The 18973-nt window shown below is 45.4% G+C and overlaps 1 protein-coding gene across 4 annotated transcripts in view; it reads right to left on the reverse strand.

Moving 5' to 3' along the window:
• Positions 1-18973, reverse strand: part of JAZF1 (JAZF zinc finger 1) — a 299872-nt gene that overhangs the window by 29227 nt on the left and 251672 nt on the right. For all 4 annotated transcript variants that reach the window (XR_011472676.1, XM_070424488.1, XM_070424490.1 and 1 more), the window contains exon 3: positions 11624-11820. Coding sequence is in view for 3 of the 4 variants with exons in the window: in XM_070424488.1 (XP_070280589.1) it covers positions 11624-11820 (197 nt within the window). In the remaining variant the exon portion in view is untranslated. The remainder of the gene's footprint in view (positions 1-11623; positions 11821-18973) is intronic.

Consider the following 18973-nt stretch of genomic DNA (forward strand, 5'->3'; position numbering starts at 1 on the left):
TTAGTTCACCTTCTAGACAGGAACCTGGTATCCCTCTGAAGAAGCCACAGACTACCATCTTCTGGAAGCTGAAAAATGAGGCTGCTGGTAAGTGTTCTGGGAAAATATCTATTTGCTTTTCAGTCCTGTCCCTTTTCCAAAATATACTAGTGTATGATAGAGAACACAGACAGTGTGAACCGAAATTCCAGGAGGCTGTGCGATGCTATTTTTAAAGAGGCAGAACCACCACGCAGTTGAAGCTCCTTCAAGTTTATGTTTAGCATAATTCACTTTCCAGTTTGCTCAGCTTGCCTGACAGAACGAAAATGGCCATGGGTATCAGAATGCCACCTTTACAGCTTTAGCCCAAAGGGCTCCCACGGGGCGAAGGACAAGCTTTCTAGTCTTGGCAAACCTTCCTCTCCCGAGGATGCCAGGAAACAGATCTTTGTTGAGAAGCAAAAAAGGAAGGGGAAAAATCCTTTCTGGAATATTTATTCCTTATTCATTTTGGGAAACACGGCCCTATAGCTTATTTACAAATGTGTTAACTGGATTCTATTAAACTTTTAATTTGCTATTTAATTGCCAAGTAGCATGTATTAGTTACCAAGGATGTATTTATGTGTCTGTAATGCATACTCATTATATAGTTATTCCAGAAACTCTGACTTATTAAAAAAAATTTTTTTTTAATCCCAAATTTTATATTTGCAGTTACTTCATAATTTTAATTTTATGGTTTTCGTTTCCAAAAGGGGCTTATTCATCTGCGAGGGAAAAAGCCCCGGGGGCTGAGGTGTGTGCCCACAGGTGGTGGCAGGACCCTCTCCAGCTTGTCACAACCAACCCCCAGCCAGAGCCCTTGGCAGCTCGCTCCCAACGGAGCGGCAACATTTTCATTTTCTGCTTTTAAAAGTGAATCATTTGTCAAGTTTTGTTAGTCTTAAGAAAATAATTTTCCTTCTGGTACCATATAGCCTGTTCTAAATTGCACACTTCCATTACTGAAACCAAGTGGCTTTAATTAAACACTTTTTTCAAAGACTGCTTCCCTCTAATGGCAGTGAAACACTGTTCACCGCATCAAGTTCTGCCAAAACTCACTTCATTGGGTGACTTTCAGGGCGACTTTCAGCACAATAAAGGCTTAGAACATTGTGTAATAGGAGAAAGTGACCAGTTAAGGGGGTGGTTTGGGGGCCTAGTTAAGGTACAGGATCTTGATCATGTCCCCAAACATCACCCTAAATCGGCTGCCCGGCATTGTCCCCATAATTGTTAGTGCATTAGACTTGGAAGGCTGCACATCCTGCCTGCAGACAGAGCCCTGGACAAGCCAATGGGCCGAGCTGGTCCAGGTCCCTCCGCCCCTGGGCTGAAGATTCTACGCAACTGCTTTTCAAACACTGTGGCTGGAACTTTAACAGTAACTGTTACAGCATAGCTCAGAGAGCTCGCAATGGCTCACTGGAAACCATGATGTTCACTATTTGCTACAAAAGAAATCTGCTCTACATGTATTTTTCTTATTTGAAAATTATGCTAATTTTGTTTTTTAAAAAATATAGTTTTATTGATTTCAGAGAGGGAGAGAGAGATAGAAACATCAATGATGAGAGAGAATCATTAATCAGCTGCCTCCTGCATGCCGCACACTGGGGATGGCGCCTGCAACCCGGGCATGTACCCTTGACCAGAATCCAACCCAGAACCCTTCAGTCCACAGACTGACGCTCTATCCACTCAGCCAAACCAGCAAGGGATAGACAATGGCAGGCACTATTTAGCTACTTTACCCCAAGTTATCCTGACAGCAGAGAAGCAGTTTCTCCCAGCATAGCCTGCTCTGGGGCCTGTAACCACCTGGTACACCCTGGCTACCCTTTCTGTCTTTAGGAAAAAAAGGGATATGTAGATAGAAAAGACAGCACACAGGGGCATTATCAGATGTCAAATGCCAGGCGACCCCCCATTTGATATCTTGGGGGTGATTTCCTATGTGTATTTCCATACCAAAGAGAGCATTACTAATTCAGCCCAGCGGAGTATGAAACACATCTTGGATCTGATGAGATCAAGCCGACTTGGTGCTGGTTTGATGAATAGACATGAACAGGATTTGGTGGCACTACCAGCAACCCTGCCTTCCCTGGCACCAGACAGGACCCAGCAGCCCGTCTCTCCCTCCTGTCACACACCACCCCTTCCCTTCGAGTGCACTTCCGAGAAGTCTGAACAAAGCCTTGGGAAGAAGCAGCAGGGAGATTCTGTACCTTGATTGTCTTTTCAGCAAGAACAAATGAGCTCAGAGCGTTCCCAGTTCTCTGCAGATTCTTTCTTTAATGCCGTGCAGCTGGGTGTGCCTGGGGATCATTCCATTGTTAAAACCAGGCCCACATGGAAAAGACATTAAATACGTTCACTGCCGTGATACCCACCAAGTTGAAAGGGCTCCTCTGATTTTAATATGCTGGGTTTCAGAGGGGAGGGGAAAAGAGAAAGGTTCTTTGGAGACACACACATTTGGTGAGTCCAGCAGGCGTTAAATCTCCATCACCTTCCCGGCAGAGGTGTGCTGGGCCTGAGCGCCTATGGGTGTTTCCAGGGGCATCGCACCATTTCCCAGGCCAACAATAGGCCGCTCTCTTGAGCGCTCACATTTCGGTGCTGGTACTCGCATTCAAAGGAAAATGACCGAGAAGTGTGCACTGATGGCTGTTGGCATGCAAGTGAGCGCAGGGCCTCGGCTTAAAGAGACTGCGTTCTTTTTTCAGAGAGGGTGTGAGCGGCACCGTCTGTATGTGTGCCCTTTAAAATAACTCTGCCTTGTGATGGCTCTTGATATTTTTTTGGCCAGTGCAGAGACCCCTGCTGGGAGACACACACACACACACACACACACACACACACACACACACACACACGGCAACAAGGTTCGAGGGCTAAAGCCTTGCCATTCATGGTGTTTCCAGCACCAGGCGAAACAAGATGGGAAAGACCTTCGAGACTCCTGGTGGGAATTCTTAACAGTAAGAATCACTATTTTTACTGAGTTTGATGAAACAATAACTGTGAATAGTATACATGAAATTTAGGGTTATAACTAAATGTCAATGGTTAAGTGTGATACGGCTAAAATGGTAGGCCTCAAAAATATCTTCATCAGAAGGTAAATTATTGACACTTTTCTCTTACTGCAAATATTGAATCAGAAGATAAGCTGCTATCTAGTGGCTGCCTGTTACAGAACCTGTGCTCGATGTGGGCTGAAAATGGGCAGCGTTCACTTTATAATTATCAACATTGTGAAGCATTATCTACATTTTGGATATTGAGAGATCCAGATGTTATGACTTTCTATCAGTCATTAATCAATTCTAACTGGGACCTAAGACCCAGGGTATGGCAACTGGCTTCTTCTTCCTCTTCTCTTCTCTTCTCTTCTCTTCTCTTCTCTTCTCTTCTCTTCTCTTCTCTTCTCTTCTCTTCTCTTCTCTTCTTTCTCTCTCTCTCTCTCTCTCCCATGTTTTTCAATTGTTTTATGTGGCTGCACGGCTGTTTCCTGCATGTTCCTAAGCTAAGAAAGCGGACACTAAAGGATTCCGTTTATGGTCTTTCTTTAATGGGGAGGAAATTCCAGAGATTTGCCTCCTCTAACTACTGCATTTATTTACTTCCTTTGTTCTTAATGACTGTTTACAGCAGAGGAAATGTACTTGCCGGGTCAAGGAATGGGTGGAAGCTGTGGGCTCTGGTCCCTCATTTCTGCCTGGGCCACCAATTCCTTTTTTCCAACTGAGGTAAATCCATACAGTACAATGCACAGATCTTAGTTACATAATGAGATGGGTCTGATCAATGTCTGCCTTTGTGTAACCAAGACCTCAGTCAAGGTCTGGACTGCAGCCAGCACTCCAGGGAGCTCTCGTGTACACCTTTCCTCACTCCCCTCCCCTCAAGTCCATGCTGTGCTGATTTCTATGGTCACAGGTCGGTCGGCCTGTACTGGAATTTCATATGTACTCTCGTGTCTGCTTCTTTCACTCAGCATCATGTTTTGGAGATTCACCCATTTTTCTGTGTAGCAGTAGTTTGTTCCTTTTTATTGCTAACTAGTATTCCATTGTACAACCAGATCCCATTTGTTTATCCATTTACCAGCAGATGGACTACTGAGTAGGGTGGGCTACTGGAAACAGAGCTGCTGCATACATCCTTGCACCTGCCTCGGAGCAGCTGGGGGAACAGCGCCCTCCAGGCACCGTTCCTCCTCCCAGCCGAGGAGGCCGTCACACGGCTTCTTCAGGCCCCAAGACCAAAATGACCTTGGCCTGGTAATTCCCCTCCAGGCATTGACCCAGGAAGAATGAAAACATATGTCCACAAAAGACAGGTACCGGGTGTGAGGCCATCTAGCTCTCAAGCAGCAGAACCAAGATCTGGATCCAGGTCCCGCTGAGGCCAGAGGCTCTCGCCACTTTACCTCCCTGCTCCCAAGTGCTGGAAGGCGGCCCAGGCTTTACATTCCACCCACTGTCAACATCTCCAGGGCTGCTTACCAATCCCCAGGCTGACATTCCCAAACGACCATGGCCTGTAAAACTGGGCCCAAACCACTTCCCCTCCACTCTCACTTTCCTCCTTCTCCCTCGGAATGTACATTTGTCTTACAAGATCTAGACATTTTCTGGATGTGAATATACCGCCTATCGCCGCACTAAACCAGCAGAGAGAGAATGACCCCGTGTGTCTGCCTTGCCTTACTAAACGTCCATGCTGATAATTTAGTCCATCTGTGTGCAGGTCACATTCATGAGGTGTCTGTCCTACACGTGAATAAAATGCTTCTACCGAGAGATGTAAATTCTAATCTACAAGGATTAGAGCAGTGGTTCTCAACCTTCTGGCCCTTTAAATACAGTTCCTCATGTTGTGACCCAACCATAAAATTATTTTCGTTGCTACTTCATAACTGTAATGTTGCTACTGTTATGAATCATAATGTAAATATCTGATATGCAGGATGGCCTTAGGTGACCCCTGTGAAAGGGTCGTTCGACTGCCAAAGGGATCGAGACCCACAGGTTGAGAACCCCTGGATTAGAGAAAAGCCTTTGGCTTTTCTGTGTCCCTGAGAGCTGGCACAGTGCCTCTAACAAAATAGATGTTCAGTAAATTATGCCAAAGGAAAAGCTGTCAAATCCTGGTGGTGTGGAAACCAGGATCAACTCCAGCTGGGCACCACATGGACTTAGGCAAGTTATCACTTCAATGAATCTTCATTTCTGTGTCTTAAAAAATATGTTTTAATTGATTTCAGAGAGGAAGAGAGAGAGAGAGAGAAACATCAATGATGAGAGAGAATCAACGATCGGCTGCCTCCAGCATCCACCACACTGGGGATCGAGCCCACAACCCAGGCATGTGCCCTACTGGGAATCGAACCTCCTGGTTCATAGGTCGACTGGGCAGTTTCTGAGTCTTTAAAGTGGGCTACGATAATGCTTGCCCTGTGTCCCATCAGGTTAATAAGGATCAGTTTAGACGGTGAATATGAATGTTTCTGTGCACTATAAAGGGCTGTAATCTATTATATTGTTATTATTATTAGTCGTAGTAGTATTACAAATCACTGATTTGATGGTTTTCTTCAAGTAAAAACACAACATGTTTTGTTCGGAAGCTCTTACAAATGAAACAGTCATTGAAATACTATTTCGAGGTTGCCATCCTTACTCTACAAACACTCTGAGTAGCAAGTGGAGATTAAACACAAGTAGCCACCTGAGATGGTGGGGAAGGAAGCCAAATTAACCACAAGACACTCAGGAAGCAGGATAAAGGTTTTACAAGTCAATCAACAAAGAAGATGAAAGAACAATGATTAGGACAAAGTGGAGTATAAACAAACAAGCAAACAAACCTCAGTCCAGGAAAGGGTGTGTTGGAGACCCTGACCCTAACTAAGCCAGATAATACTGCAACTGCTGGACAGGGAACCATAAAGCAGGCCAGCTTTTGAACAGGAAGGTTTTAGAAATGTTTCCTAGGCCTCATGCAGACATTCAACTCTTCAGGGCAGGACCTGCTAGAAATACCAAACCGTGGCCTCAGGAATTTCATAAATAGGTCACAAAATTCAGTGAGGCTGAAATAGTTTGCTTTGCTTTTCTCATTTTCCACCATTAAACCGGGTAGGATTTATCTCTCCATGATTTTTCCTATTTCATTCTCTTCTTCTGGATGCGTGGGGGAGGTATGTTATTTTAGATCTTACCTTAATTTATCTTTTTCTTCTCTGAGACTTTCTGCCTTTACTAAGCCTATTTAAGTTTATTTTGCCTTCTAAAAATGAAGGCATACGCTTCTAAATGTCAAGCATAATTCCACCAGTTCTATAAGTAATTTCCACCCTGAGGGAAACATTTACTTTCTAAAATGACTAGCTGTATGTCAGTCTCTCCTGAAAATTTCAAAATCCTTATCATTTGAATAATGTATTGCAAGAAGCCATAAAAGCATGTTAAAGGTGTACTATAAGGCTAAATAGCAGGAGACACAGAAATATGACATGAAATAACACAATAAAGAAACTTAAATAATGCATTAATAGATATAAGCTGTGACTTCACTGTTATAGGTAGCTTGGACTAGAAAGCGTCCGCGGGCGCGCGCACACACACACACACACACACACACACACACAGGTTTCATTTCCTTGGGTGCCTTTCTCTGGTTTAGTACTTGAATTTTTCCCCCCGAGTCAGCCAAAATATATATACAAATATTTTCCAGGAGAGACTACGCAACGCTATTATAACCCGAAACCCGGCCAACTCTTTCCATGGCTTCTCCATTAAGACACAAGCGCGCATCTGTTCAGTCCCCTTGGACTCATTTCCGAGGCTAAGCGAGTGGCTGCAGTCACCTTTCTCCAGACAAGGTGGGGATATGTTAACCCAAGCAAGAAAATACAGCTAGGACAACTGGACGGTCACACTGCAAAGCAGTGGTTTCCCAACTCTAGCTACAGGTGAGAGTTAACCCCGAGAACTTTTTAAAACCACCAGTGCCAAAGTCCCACCCACCAACCAAGTCAGAGTCTCGGGGTGGAGCCCAGGCAAAGGGATGAAAAATTCTCCAAGTGATTTCCATCTGAGAGTCACTCTTTGAAGAGGTCCAGTGGGCAAATATGGGAACAGGAAAAAAAGAAATTACTTTTTCAACTAAACTACACACTCTAATAACCAAAACAATCTGCTGGCTAAAGGCCCTTCCTAGAGAATGACCTCCTTCCCCCTAACCCTGAAAGGCCATGAAATTAATCTGAAGGAAATAAATTGATTAATTTCTCTTTTTGAGGGGATGGGGAAGCAGGGTCAGAACCATCTTGTCTGTATCTTCTGGTTCTATGTACTGAACAGTTGTTTTAGTTGCAAAAGTAATACAGGCTCATTTTAGAAAATAGGAAAGAAAAAAGAGTGCCTATTTCCCCATTACATTAAAGTAACCACAGTTAACATTTTTGAAGTAAAAAAAAAAAATAAGATTGGGATCATACTTCATATGTAGTTTTATAACTGGATAATGTCACTTCACAATGACCCATACCTTTGTTGTGAATGGCTGTGGAGCAATCCATTGTTTGCAGTGGCCAATATTTATTTATTAGTGATTGATTTTTGCTTTAGGCTGATTCACAGACATAGTTAGGCCCCTGATCCCTTGAATTACAAACTAAGTAAGATTAATCTGATAAGTATTAAAAGGAAAAGAGAGTGGTATAAAGGTAAAGTGGGGCGTGTGGAAGTCCGGACAGGTAGCATGTCCTAATTTCACTGGTATAAATACTCTCCCCATGGCCAATTTCAAGCTAATCCTTTAACTGGTTTGAAAACCGGAATATTTAACAACTAGAGGTCCGATGCACGAAATATGTGCAAGGGTTCGGACCTTGCAGCCCTGGCTTTGTTCAGAAGCTCGTCTGGACGGTCTTCTGCTGTTAGGCTGTTCGATCGATTTGCATATTATACTTTTATTATTATAGATTGGCTCTCTGGAGTCAGCTCCAGCTCACCCTTAAGGAAGACTCTGACTCAATGAAACCAGCAAATTCTGCAGTTCTGACAAGCTGATGGCAGCATAGTTCCTGTGAGTGAGGGTGAACCACAGTCCCAGTGTCCTAGCAGGTGCTGTATTTCGGGTTTGGAGCTGACAAGCAGTAATTGGGGCAGCTAGAGGACTGAAGGTCCAATAGTTTTTAAAAAGGTCTGAATGTGGAGAGCAAGTGTGAGTCCACTAGAAAGACCACCTTTTTGAACAGGTAAACATGGGGCTTAGTGCAAGTTGACCTTCCTAAGCCTCTATGTCTTTGATCTGTACATGGAAATAATAGTGGTGTCTCACTGGGACTGGTGTGAGGATTAAAAACAGCACCATACATAAAGTATACGGTAAGCACAGCCAGGAAACACTACACATGCCAGCTGCCACTCCTCCTTAGTAATTATACTCCAGATATTATCAGGAGAAAGGTATGAATTGTTTTAACATTTTATTTTCAGGGAATTCAATTATGTTTATCTTTCAATTCTGTATCTTTATGATTTAAATCAGGGATCTGCAAACCATGGCCTGTGGGCCCAATCAGGCCTGTGTTTGTAAATAAAGTTGTACAAAAATTTTTAATGGAACACACCATAACCATTTGTGTGTGTAATTCTATAGCTGAATAGCTGAAACAGAGACCCTATGGCCCGCAGAGCATGAGACATTTACCATCTGGTCCTTTATAGAAAGTGTGCTGATCTATAATTTTAACCATTCTAACCTTTGCTTAAGTGAATACTTTTAAAATACAAACAAATATATATATATATATATATATATATTCAAGCAAATAAGGAGAGGAAATGAAAAGGAAGAGATGACAAGAACCTCCTAGGATTTAGAAATTCCAAACTACATCTTGGTTCCAAGAATACCTAAGCAATACCCAAGACTCCAGATGAAGCCGAGCTCGGACCCAGTCTCATCACGACAGTGAACTGTAAAGAATGTTTTGTAGCCCTGACCGGTTTGGCTCAGTGGATAGAGTGTCGGCCTGCGGACTGAAGGGTCCCGGGTTTGATTCTGGTCAGGGGCATGTGCCTTGGTTGCGGGCACATCCCCAGTGGGGGATGTGCAGGAGGCAGCTGATCGATGTTTCTCTCTCATCGATGTTTCTAACTCTCTATGCCTCTCCCTTCCTCTCTGTAAAAAATCAATAAAATATTATTTTTTTTAAAAAAAGAATGTTTTGTAAATGAAATGTTCCAAAGATGACTTACTTCTGGACCAGGAATGTGCCTTGAATATGGAACTTGGGAGAGTAAATTCAGAAGGCAGAAACATGGGATATTATTTATAACCTGGCAGCGAAAGTGACTGAAACCACATTAGTCAGGAAAAATAAGCTGATCTCTCTAACTACAGGTAAAATAACATTTCAAACATTGAAAAATGTACACAATCAAAATTGTACAGGGTAGGGGTTTAAGAAACCATTTCCCCTGCTAATTTTTGATGTTTACATGGAACATTCTTCAAGCAGCAAATAACTTACCAATGATCTTGACAGATTGAAAGTGATACATCTTTACCACAACATAAATTAATCCTCGCGGTGGGAAATTGCTAAAATAGGCAAGGTGTCAGAAAGATTTCTTTAGGTCTGAGGGAAAGGAAATGAATGATTCCATTTCTCCCGAACATTCTTACATGAAAAATAATAAACTCTCACTTTTAAACTGTCTTGATTTTCCTGGGGTTCTAAGGAAACTTACTGACCGAGGCAGCCATGGTTATCTGATGCGGACCACGAGTCAGTCAGTATTAAGTCATGTATAAAGCACACCCAGGTGCATAACTGCCCCTTAATTCATATTCTGTATGAATAAGTCTTCATAGAAATACTCAGAAAAGATGATCACAGAATTACATTCTCACAGCATGCCTTAGATTCACACGGTAAACGTTTCACAACATGCTGGAAAGTAAATCTTCGCAGAATAAAGTACAAGGGAAGCATGGGGGCCAACGTAAGGAGATGGACAAATGCCCAGCACAAAGGAACCGACTCATCTTCTATGGAAGAATGACCCTGATCTGTTCCTGAAGCCACCACATGAAGACTCCGGACGGCACAAACATTTATTGGACGCCGGGTGCATACATGGGCTACACGTTAGACTGGGACACAGACATCTATGGAACAGGTGTATTTAGTAACTGGTGAAGGGAGCTGTTCAGGTAGGAACCCCGGTCCATCTGCCTCCGACACCGATCCTGTTTCCACAACGCCCAACCCTGACAGAACACAGGGTGTCTGTCCACCATGAGCCCCCAAGATGCCCCCAGGAAAAGAGGTCCCAGAATTGGAGTCAACTAAGTTTGGGAGATTTTACTAAATTCTCCCCCTGGAGAATAACAATGTATACGAAGGCCCTGCCTCAGAGAAACCATTTTTCCTTCGTTCAACCCAGCATCTCCCCACACGCATTAGGGAGTCCTTTACCAGCTGCTCCTCCTCTCCCCGGTCAGCCTTGCCTCCCACTCATCATTCAAGGGGAGCCTTCCCTGATCCGCCAGACTTCTCTCTGGATGCTTTCCCATCACTGAGTTCCTCCATAGAGCACTTGTCATGGTCACAGTGTCACAGTTATTGGTGCATTTATTTGGTTAATACCTGCGCCTATACTCCAACTGGGGAGAAGACAAATATATTCCCTGCTTCTCAGATGGGAAAAAGAAAAGGAGGGACCTTTCCAGCTTCTTTCTACCATCTTTCCTCACTCCTGCCCCCGGGGAGCAGTGACTCAATGGATCTCTGAATTGGGAGAAGTACGGTGCATGTTCGGTGGAGGGCTGGGTGCACACAGATCTGCGTGCACTGCGAGGTAAGCTAGAAGGGTGATTTAGGAAATAAGTTAACCCCCTGGAAGACCTACTATGAATAGCTATGAATCCATGCTCCGTCCAGCAGGTTAGCTTTCTGCACTAATAAAGTTGATTTTGAACTTCACCTCTGATTGCTGTTTTATTTTTCAGTGACTTGCACTTTGGGGAGGGGAAAACAAGAGTGTGCTTGTGGGCCCCCTAGAAGGCCAACATCTTCCACGAGGCCCAAGCTCTTTGGGACAGGAACGGGTCTCCTTTGCCTGGCGGGGGAGGCACTCTAAATATTCTTATAATAATAATTTTATTATGGGAACTATTTTCCAGAAGCAAAGATTGGGAGACTGGTGTCCTGAACCACTATGTACTCATCACCCAGCTCCAACAATAATCAACACGTGGCCATCTTTTTTGTCTACTCCTCCACCTGTGCAAACCCAAGCCATCCTATCCCTTTGCACAGAAGACATGGTAAGGGCATGAAAAGTATAAATCCATTATTGCATACATATGATGAACAGTAATTCACAAATATTTTTTCAATCATAAGTAGATGAATGAACCAACAAACTCTACCCGGACTAGTAAAGGGTCAAAAAGGTGGGTTTGAATTACCACCTATCCCTGGCCCCCAGCACACATCACACACACACACACACACTCACACTCACTCTTCACCAGGGGGTAGAGCCAAGCCACTCACCTGTCGGGGTGCTGCTGCGGAATGAAGAGGAGGGCGTGATGGGCGGGGTCACGGGGGGAGTAAGGCTTCCACTGCTGTGGCGTGGCGGCGTGGACACATTCCCCCGAGACACGGAGCTGGACAAGGTCAGTGAGAGCTTCGGCTGGATCTTCTTCTTGAGGGACTCCTGCTCCCGGCGGGCAGCGTCAGTCATGAATCTGAAGGGACATCGGCAGGTGAGTGACCGGGCCATTTACAGAGCAGGAGGACTGTGACAATTACCCCGAGTCTGACGATGCCCCCTCCTGGGATAGGGGCTTGTTCACAGGTCTGTCCCACTCTCAAAGCTCACAACAGAACCCGTTTTCCTGCACGATGAAAGCATCTGCTAGCTGGTTGGTTTAAGGTCCCTCAAAGCCAGGCCCATTTCTTCCCTAGGCAAACCCTCCTTGTGGGAAACTCACATACAGATTCCACCTGCACCCGCAGCAGTGCGTCAGTGACAAGCCCTGTCCTCTCTTGGGAGGTCCTCTCTCTCTTCCAACCTGCGGAAAGCCCACCCATTCTCAAGCTCCCAGCCACACCCAGGGAGAGAGGGCTCTCTTTGTAGATAGGTTAGCATCATGGTCACATGAAAACTGATTCTTGCCAAAACCGGTTTGGCTCAGTGGATAGAGCGTCGGCCTGCGGACTGAAGGGTCCCAGGTTCGATTCCGGTCAAGGGCATGTACCTGGGTTGCAGGCACATCCCCAGTGGGAGATGTGTAGGAGGCAGCTGGTTGATGTTTCTCTCTCATCGATGTTTCTAACTCTCTATCTCTCTCTCCCTTCCTCTCTGTAAAAAATCAATAAAATATATATATATATATATATAAAAAAAAGAAAACTGATTCTTGTGTCTGACTCTGGGTTCTCATATTGTCCTTCGGGCTTTTTAATGTTTTCACTGATGGAAGGCCTTGTCTCCGCAGCCATCAGCTGAAAGGAAGGAGCCTAGTCCCGCAGCGGTTGCTAGCACACTGCAGGCCCATTCAGCGAGGGTTTACGGAATGACCGAGTCAGCCAGCCCAGGCACATTCAAGAGGAAGGGATGAGCTCAGTGCAAGGAGGAAGAGCACTACTGAGGATCTGTTCCTGCTGTGATTTTATTGCCCTAAAGGCAAAAGTGGGCTTTCCTGACAATTCATCTTGGGAACTTCAAAATTATTCTTTCAACACTCCTCTTAGGTTAGTAGTATGCAAACTGTTCTTTCCTCACTGCATAACTTAACATTTATAAATTCATCCTATATAATAAAAGCCTAGCTGGCGTCACGTGCGATGTTATCACAAGATGGCTGCCACAGAGAGCTGCCATAAGATGGCCATCCTCACATCATCACAGGATGGCTGGCAGGAGAGAGCAGTTGGGGGCCAACAGGCCAGTAGGGGAGGGCAGTTGGGGGTGACCAGGCCAGCAGGGGAGGGCAGTTGGGGGTGACCAGGCCGGCAGGGGAGGGCAGTTAGGAGCAACCAGGCCGGTAGAGGAGGGCAGTTGGGGGGTGATCAGGCTGGTAGGCAGAAGCAGGCAGGCGAGTGGTTAGGAGCCAGCAGTCCCAGATTGTGAGAGGGATGTCCGACTGCCAGTCTCCTAAACTGGCAGTCGGACATCCCCCAAGGGGTCCTGGATTGGAGAGGGTGCAGGCCGGGCTGAGGGTCACCCCCCCCCCTCCCTGTGCATGAATGTCATGCACTGGGCCTCTAGTGTAATATAAGATTCAAAACAATCTATGAAATATCTCTTACCTAAAGAGCAAATATCTTTTTTGTATTGTTATTTTTTAAAATATATTTTTAATTCAGAGAGGAAAGGAAAGAGATAGAAACATCAATGATGGGAGAGAATCATTGATTGGCTGCCTCTTACATGCCCCACATTGGTGATTGAGGCCACAACCCGGGCGTGTGTCCTCACCAGGAATCAGACTGTGACTTCCTGGTTCATAGGTTGATGCTCAACCACTGAGCCATGACAGTTGGGCTGTATTATTGGCAGGCAGACTTTATCAACTGCGTTTTTGAAAACTGCAATGGAAAGCCTAGTGAACTGAGTGTTTGAAAGCATCTGGGTAATAAAACTGGCACCTGTGCCCACTGCCCAGGCTAAAAACAGAACATAACCAACCCCCTCAAGTCCTCTATGTACCCTGTCCCCCTCCATCAATTGTGTTTTGACTATTTCAATACAATTCATCATAAATTCCACTGCACTTAAACATACTGTTTCACTCAACCCATTTCACATCCTGCCTACAAAACTCCCTAACATTTGTCTTCCTCACGTTCTGAACTTTGGGACGTCAACAGATAGTTCCGATGCCTGGTAAAATCTGAGAGTTGATCAAACACCCAATGAAACAATATTACAGTATCGTTACAGTGTCTTAAAGTGCTTACTTTTCTACTTGGAGCATGAATGGCACATTGCTTGAATGGCTTCTGCAATAAAATCTAGATATATAAACCGCATTTTATACGCAGAATTGAACTGCAGTAAAAGCTACATGCTTCGCCTTGAGCGCTTAGGATTGGTGCTACAGGATGGCGGTGATTTAAAAAGAAAGGCACAATGCAAAGCAGAATTGTTTGCGACCGGTAGCAGGTACTCGTTTCTTTTCAGATGGCTCTGCTGCTCTTAAACCTGCCTTTTTATCCCCTCTCCATAAACTTCTACTCAAAATGTGGGCTCTCAGAGAAAAGCAAGGAGCTAGTGCTGTCTCTATTATCCTACTAGTAGCTGGTGCTGAGCTTCTCAACATGGAGTTAGCAGTGTGGGCAAAACCACAGGCCAGGCCTATGCTTCTTCCAGGAGGACCAGTAGTTCTCAGTGTCGGACTTCAAGTTCCTGTTTCAAATAGTCAGATAAACACAGATATGCTATGGGAGAGAATGAGAAACCTACACCTCACATTTTGGTGAAAAGTATGGGACTTGGAGTGGGCCAGGGTTCAAGTCCTGGCTGGGTTACTGACTACGTGATTGAGGCAAGCTGAGAAACCTCTCTAAACCTCAGCGTTATTTCCTGTGAAATGGGACTAAGAATTATAGGTGAAGGGTTGACATACATCTGTTCCCTTTCTGCAGGAGAATTTGATCTTTGGTTAATTCGGGTACCCTGCTAAGATACGTCAACTGTGCTCCTCAGGATAAGACTGACCCAAGACTGGTCCATCACACCTAGACCGGGAGGAAGGAGAAGTCCACGCGAACTGATAGGAAGACAGAACCTTGGGCTTCCCGAGCATGGGGTTCTTGTCCCAGACACGTCCCGGTGGGGAGCCGGGAGCATGCCCCTGGAATGTTACAGAGCCCGACCCCCTCTTCCACTGGGGCAGCTCCCACCCCTGCCCCAGGGCCATCTGACTCGCATCTGAACAGACTGCCTGCACAGGACTCCATGGAGGCGGACACTGCCTGGCTGTCAGCTGTGGCTCTGCCCACCACCCCCCTGAACAGACCCAGTGCCCACTGTGGCCCTGGTCATCTTGTGAGCCTCAGTGCTCATGATGTGAGAGGATCGCCTGCTGGGGACCAGGGCAGTGGGAGTGCTGACCTCATGGGGCTGTGGTGAGGCCTCGGTGCCTGTCACACAGGAAGTGGCTCAACACCCAGAGCTGTTATCATTACAGAAAGCTTTATAATGAGGTTTTATCTCCACCCCTTACCCGACTCCGGGTTGCCTGAGGGCATGCTGCATGTCCATGGCTCTCGTGTAGCGTGGACTATGCAATGGCTGACCGACTGGGCATCAGCCCAGACAGTCACAGGCAGCATCAGACAAACTCTTGTCAAAGGTGGGGGTTCCCTCCATGTCTTCTCTCACTCTGGTTAAAAAGTATCAACAGCTCATGCTTTTTATTGTAAAATAAATGCTCTCCTAAGCACAGATATAAAACAACAACTACAAATAACCACAACAACACACTCGTACCCCCACCTTAGCCTCCAAGCGCGTTAGGCTGGCTGTGGACGGCAATCTGTTTTGCCATGTGTCTGCTGAGTGCTTTCTAGCCGCAAGAACAAGGCACCGTGTTAAAAGCACTAAACATGAAACCCCTGAAGCACTCTGCCCGCCTTTCTCTCCCTCCACCTCCTTCCTTCTCTCGTGGATGGGTGGCTATGAACTTGCAGCTAGCCCACGAGTCATGGCAACCTTGCCCTGCCACGACCCATGGTGGCATGATTTACTGTCGGTGGGAGCACGCACAGGCCTGGGCACATGCGTGCCGTGGGAGCGCGGCCGAAACTCCCCAGCTCCTCACTGGCTGTGCTGCCCTGCTCCTCTTCCTCCTTCACTTACCAACCAGGACTCTGCCTGCTTTTGGACACATTAAACCCTAAAGTTTCAAAGCAATATTCCGTCGATACAGGTTTTTGTCAAGACCATCTTGTGAGAGTGAAACCTTATATTTTCAGGCATTTTGTGAGCCCCCATCACTAAAATTAAATTATGTTAATTTAATGAAACACCAACTCTTAAAATTTAAATTATGTGACCTTGTAATTAAAGTAAGTATATTAAAGGCAAAGGCAGTAATACTCAAAACTTATTGGTTCTTAATTATTTTACTTCATTTTACTATTATTTATGTGGTTGAGGTTATTTCCTTTAGTATGGTTTCTGTTTGGTAGAATTACTACCTAATAGTGGGCTACCGTGACTGCTCTCTCTTCCCTACTCTGCCCGTGACATTATGTGGTAGCTTGACATTGGCCATGGAGGGAGTATTGCACCATGAAAATTGGCAATTATTACAAATCAGGGCTTTCTCTCTCTGAGAGTCAGTTATCAAACACTGACCAGTACTTTAACTTTTTTTTTTTTAATAATAAAAAAAAGCATTTGAGCCAGGGTCCTTGCCTCCTCACTAGTCAGGGAAGGAATTAAGAATGGATAAGAAAGGCTTCTTTTCTTTTTAAAAATTATAAAAACAATCCATCTCAGTTGATAGAAAAAAGAATTTTGAGGTTTCCTGGTTCCCACATACAACTATGGCTGATTTTTCAGGGTCTCTTCCTTCCAGTATTGCTTTTCCACAAAAGGGGAAACTGAATATTCTTAAGGGAAAAACCCCATCACCTGAGGGTTCATTCACTGCTGACTAACCGCCGGGAACCTGCGGCTGGGCAAAGCCGCGTTTTCGTTTGGAAACTGAGACTGCCGAGGATTAATTTGAACTTTCCTACGAATCAGAAATGCCTAAGTTACTTTAATTTAATATGGTCATTTGTAGTAATATTTGTTATTGCTCGGGGAAGTACATATTCCTTAAGTAAATTTTCAAGACTCCGTTATAAATCTCTGAAATCCTCAGACCGCAACGCTCATTCAGTCTGACATGTTAAAGGTGGAAACACGAATGTAACACCACAGGGGGAAATGTCAACTGCCGGTCCGGGGAGACCAGCGTCAACCACAGACTCGGGAAATTTACGGAACTTGCTGGAGCCTGGGCAGAGCCCCCACTGGCCCCGCACGCTGTGGCCGGAGGCCTGGGCCTGTGTCCTGCTGGGGGAAGCCACTGATGGAAGTGACCACTCGAAACCTGAGTCTCTCTCACAAACACCTGGGAAGAATCCAAACTCTGAGTCGTGTGGTGTGGCTGGGTGGCTATTACAGGACTCCGAGAGGGCGTGTGATCCCCGGGCCTGCACTGTGTGGCAGGTCTCGCTCTGGGAGGGAGAGGTGGTGGCCTTTGGAAGAACCCCTCCCCATTCTGGCTGTGGGTTTTCTGCTTGTTAAAACGTTGGGTTTATGGATATAGGGAATATATCACCCCTATTCCTCCCCACCTCCAATGGAAAATGATTCCAGCAATAGTATCATGCAGTGTTTTCCAGACTTTTTTTTTTTTTTTTACCTCAACCCATTATAAGAAACTAGAGGCCCGGTGCACAAAATTTGTGCAGGGTGGGGTGCGTCTCTCAGCCCAACCTGCACCCTCTACAATCTGGGACATCCCTCTCACAATCCAGGACTGCTGGCCTGCCTATCTGCCTTATTGCCCCTAACCACTTCTGCCTGCCAGCCTGATCACCCCCTAACCACTCCCCTGCCAGCCTGATCAATGCCTAACTGCCCTTCCCTGCTGGCCTGGTAGCCCCTAACTGCTCTCCCCTGCAGACCTGGTCCCCCAACTGCCCTCCCCTGCAGGCCTGGGTCCCCCCAACTGTCCTCCCCTGCAGGCCTGGTCGCCCCCAACTGCCCTCCTCTGCTGGCCACCTTGTGTCCACATGGGGGCGGCCATCTTGTGTGTTGGAGTTATGGTCAATTTTCATATTACCTCTTTAATAGATAGGATGTTTCCCTATTGGGAGGCTGTACACACCTGAATAGAATTAGGTCTGCAATTGCAATTCTGACATCTCCAAAGCTCAAAAACGAAACTTATTTTCTTATAAGTTTGGCAGTAAAACTCACTGGGAGATAGACCCTGAGGTGAATTACTTACAAACGACTTTCAACTTTATTTATTGCATTTACTGTGACTATTTATATGCTTCATGGCACAAATATTAATGTGTTTGATTACAGAGAGCGCCTCCAACCCTGCAGGGAGTGTTTTGTAACGTGAAGTATTTGTATCATATTACCTTTCTGAAATCAGACAACTTGTGAATTACAAAACCTATGTGGACCCAAAGATAAGATGAATTTTCTGTAAACGTCTGGAACAAAACGTCAATAAACAATCCTTACTGCATGTGATAGTTTCCTAGTCTATTTCATTTTAACAAACTCTCCTGGTCATGACCATCGCACTGATTTCTTGGCCTGCTAATAGGACATGGCCTGCAGATTGGAAATAGTCGAGTAGCAGTTGAGACAGTGGGTTTTCGAGGTAGATCCTATAAATTGAATCTCTGCTCTATGCTCTCCAGCTGTGTGACCTTGGGTATGTTATTAACCTTTCTGTGCCTTAGCTTGCTCACTTCTCCGTGATGACAACCACAGGGCCTGACTTGGAGCCGTGGGGGAGACTGAGTTGATGCACATGAAGCACCTGGAACAGGGCCTGGCACGTCATGCTTGACAAAGGTAAGGTTCCTATTATATCATGGATACTCACAGTGTTTGTTCTGGAAACCCTAAGTCACAAATGTTTCATCTCCAACACTCACATCACCCATTTGGTTTCTTCGGAGCTGAATCACTGGGTAGCAGGATAAATACTGCCCTCATGAGTTTGGCTGTTCTGAAAGCAAAGAGCCACCTTTCCTGCTTCTGTATGCATTTATTAACTACCACTGTAAGCACAGGAAACCCAGGAAGGCAGCTGTAGCAGCTAGAATACAGACAGAAGGTTCTCTCCTTGGGGACAGCATGCTGGG

This window comes from Myotis yumanensis, unplaced genomic scaffold (assembly GCF_028538775.1).
Source record: "Myotis yumanensis isolate MYYU_CA2020_CCGP unplaced genomic scaffold, mMyoYum1.0.hap1 SCAF_9, whole genome shotgun sequence".
Lineage (NCBI taxonomy): Eukaryota > Metazoa > Chordata > Mammalia > Chiroptera > Vespertilionidae > Myotis > Myotis yumanensis.